Below are 2974 nucleotides of genomic sequence, written 5' to 3'. Positions count from 1 at the left end.
TGTCTACCAATAGAAGAATGTTTAAAGTGTAAGTTTCTTTTTTTTCAATTTTTTATTAGATATTTTCTTCATTTACATTTCAAATGCTATCCTGAAAGTCCCCTATACCCTCCCACTGACCTGCTCCTCTACCCACCCACTCCCACTTTTTGGCCCTTGGTCTCTGCCCCATCTTTCTTTCCTTCTCCATTTAATATTGTCATATGTGTTCACAAACAATCACACATGTACTACCAGATATAAATTCACAAACATACACCTCACATTTAGTAAAACAATAAGAGAAAATTATTTTCAAGGAAATATTTTATTTTAAAGCATATGCATGTATTCACAATATGGGAAAGAATGCAAGCAGATCACATTTTACAAGGCATTATGATGACAATAAACAGCTTTGATGCAAATACCATGCAGACAAATTAGAGTAGGGGAGTTGGGTGGGCATGTTGTGTTTCATGTATTATTCCTCAGGGAATTTAAATTAAGGTTGGAATTCCTGAAGATATTTATGATCATCTGAAGTGAAGAAAGTTGGAGTGAGCAACTGTTGAATCTCCTCAGTAGAAGCCACAGGACCAGTACCTTCTACAGCACAGTGGGCGGCAACAGCCATAACCATAGCCACCATAGCCACCATAGCCACAGCCATAGCCACAGCCATAGCCACATCCATAGCCATAGCCTAGGCCTCCATAGCCATAGCCCAGGCCTCCATAGTAGCTGCCATAGTAACACATGGTGTCAGGGTGATCAGAGGAAGACAATCAGTAGGTTCCTTGAGTTTGGGTGTCACCATCTGCCAAGGGCCTTTTATACACCTGGGTTGTTGTTGGGGAAACCACAGGCATTATAGAGTCTCTAATAAACTTATCTCTGTGCTGTGCTGCAGAAAACATCATGAGTGTTATTTACTGGTCACATAATGGATCTAATACAATTTTCAAGTTTCTAGGTCATTCTTCATGTAGTTTACAGAGTACAGGACATAAATCATTACATAGTTATCTTATTTTTACATATGTTGTGCTTTTAATATACCAACGAAAGAAGGTCAGTTTTTTCCCTTCATTTTTCTTATTTAAAGTGAATCTTATCTGGAGGTCTATGCTTTTTGATTCTTTCTCATGATCAAATAACCTAATAATTAGTTATATTATTTGTTTCTTGTGTGTAGTTGGCCTCTTACAGTAATTTGTTTGTATGTATTAGTAAGCACTTTGTTTTATTACACTTTGTTTTTAAAGCCAGTAGAAAATATAAGACACTTTGTGTTTATCAACTCTATGTGCTATGTTCTATTTTAAAACCCATCTGAATGTCTTGTAGGGGGAATTGTGATGGGCATTATGGTTGAGTGAGTGAACCAAGATAGTTCTTTATTATTTATGCACTTCATTTTAAATCATGGTCAAGTTAGCCTGCAGAAAAAAAATGGACATATAACTTTTTGTGTTAAACTAATAACTGGTGAATGACTACTTGCTATGCAAGCATGAGAATGAGTTAAAAAAAATCTCAAGAGTCCATTTAAAAATCTGTGTGTATTAAAATTCCTACACTGTAGTATTATTTGTATCAGATACTGGAGGATTACAATGATATACTTATTCTCAGTCTAGCTCCATGTTCCATGGAATAGCCATCTCATGATAACAAAATTGCTTCATAGAGCAAAGAACAAGGCACATGTTCATTTGACTTCTGCACACATCCATCATCTACTAAAATACATTTGTGTTTATATCATACACATATATGGCACTAAATGAATGCATTCATTTACATTGACATACACATTGACACATGAATATCACACACACACACACATTTATTTTATACATGTACACAAATTCCATGGAAAATTCCCAGGAAATGCTTCAGAATATGCATATAGAGCAATCACAAATGTTTATATGAGAGTCCCACTAAAGTCCAATAGGAAAGAAAAACAAGGCCTAGAGAGATGGCTCTGCAGTTAAGAGCATTGGCTTCTCTTCCAGAAGTCTTGAGTTCAGTTCCCAGCAACCACATGGTGGAACTTACAACCAGCTGTAATGGAATCTGATTCCCCCTTCTGAAGTTAGAGCTCTCATATACATAAAATACACAAATAAATCCATTTAATAAGACATAATTTAAGATATCCTTAAGAAAGGCAAAAATATATGTCAATCTATAAACTTCTAAAACATTATATAGGGTATTCATAATACATATTTGAAGATTCCAAGCTCACGTCGACAAAATCTGTGACATTTGACTTATAGATCAATTTAACTCACTGTTCCAGCTCCATCCATTCTGCCACCATTTTCACAATTTCACTTTTCCTATCAGTTATGTTATGTTCAGTTGTTCAAATATAACATGAATTTGATATACATTTATCTGTAGCTGCACAGATACAGCTGTTTGCATAGCATAACTGGCCATATTTTTGTTTCTTCTTTTTAGTTTTTTGTTTGTTTGTTTTTCTTTTCTTCTTATTCTTTTTCTTCAAGAATCTGTGGTATGCCTACAGCTGAGGTATGTGTTCTGGGAAGCAGCTGTTATTCTTTGTTCTCCATTTCCTTCCTCTTGTTGTTCAGGCTCCTCTGCACTCCAGGCTGGAAGGATGAAGTGGAATGCAGAATGGGTGAGGTCTGCATGATTCCAGTCAGGCTGGGAATGAGTGCATGAGCTAGTAGTCTTCTTTTGGGAATTGGTTCTAATGTTTTGTCTTAATTAGGCTCCCAAAGCCATGCTTCTAGACCAGAGGATCCCTGCCCCCATTTGGCTTTGATTGGTAATAAAGAATATAGCCATATAGGCAATGGCTGGGCAGGGAGACTGAGGCAGGACTTTTAGATTGATTGGGCAAGAGACTAAAGGAGAGAAGGAGAGACAGAGAGGGAGGGAGAGAGGGAGAGCAGGAGGGGGAAGGGAGGGAAAGGGAAAGGAAGAGGGAGGGAGCGGGAAATGAAGAGGATAG

General features: G+C 37.2%; 1 protein-coding gene across 1 annotated transcript; it reads right to left on the bottom strand.

Annotated features, from left to right (window-relative positions):
• Nucleotides 1–560: 560 nt before the first annotated feature.
• Nucleotides 561–740, bottom strand: LOC110329359 (keratin-associated protein 20-2-like). The gene has a single exon (XM_021208940.1). The coding sequence runs from the start codon at nucleotides 738–740 to the stop codon at nucleotides 561–563; it is 180 nt and encodes a 59-aa protein (XP_021064599.1).
• Nucleotides 741–2974: the final 2234 nt, after the last annotated feature.

The sequence above is a fragment of the Mus pahari genome, chromosome 12 (genome assembly GCF_900095145.1).
Source record: "Mus pahari chromosome 12, PAHARI_EIJ_v1.1, whole genome shotgun sequence".
Lineage (NCBI taxonomy): Eukaryota > Metazoa > Chordata > Mammalia > Rodentia > Muridae > Mus > Mus pahari.
Note: the sequence above shows the minus strand (reverse complement) of the source record. Positions and strands in the feature narration are given on the sequence as shown.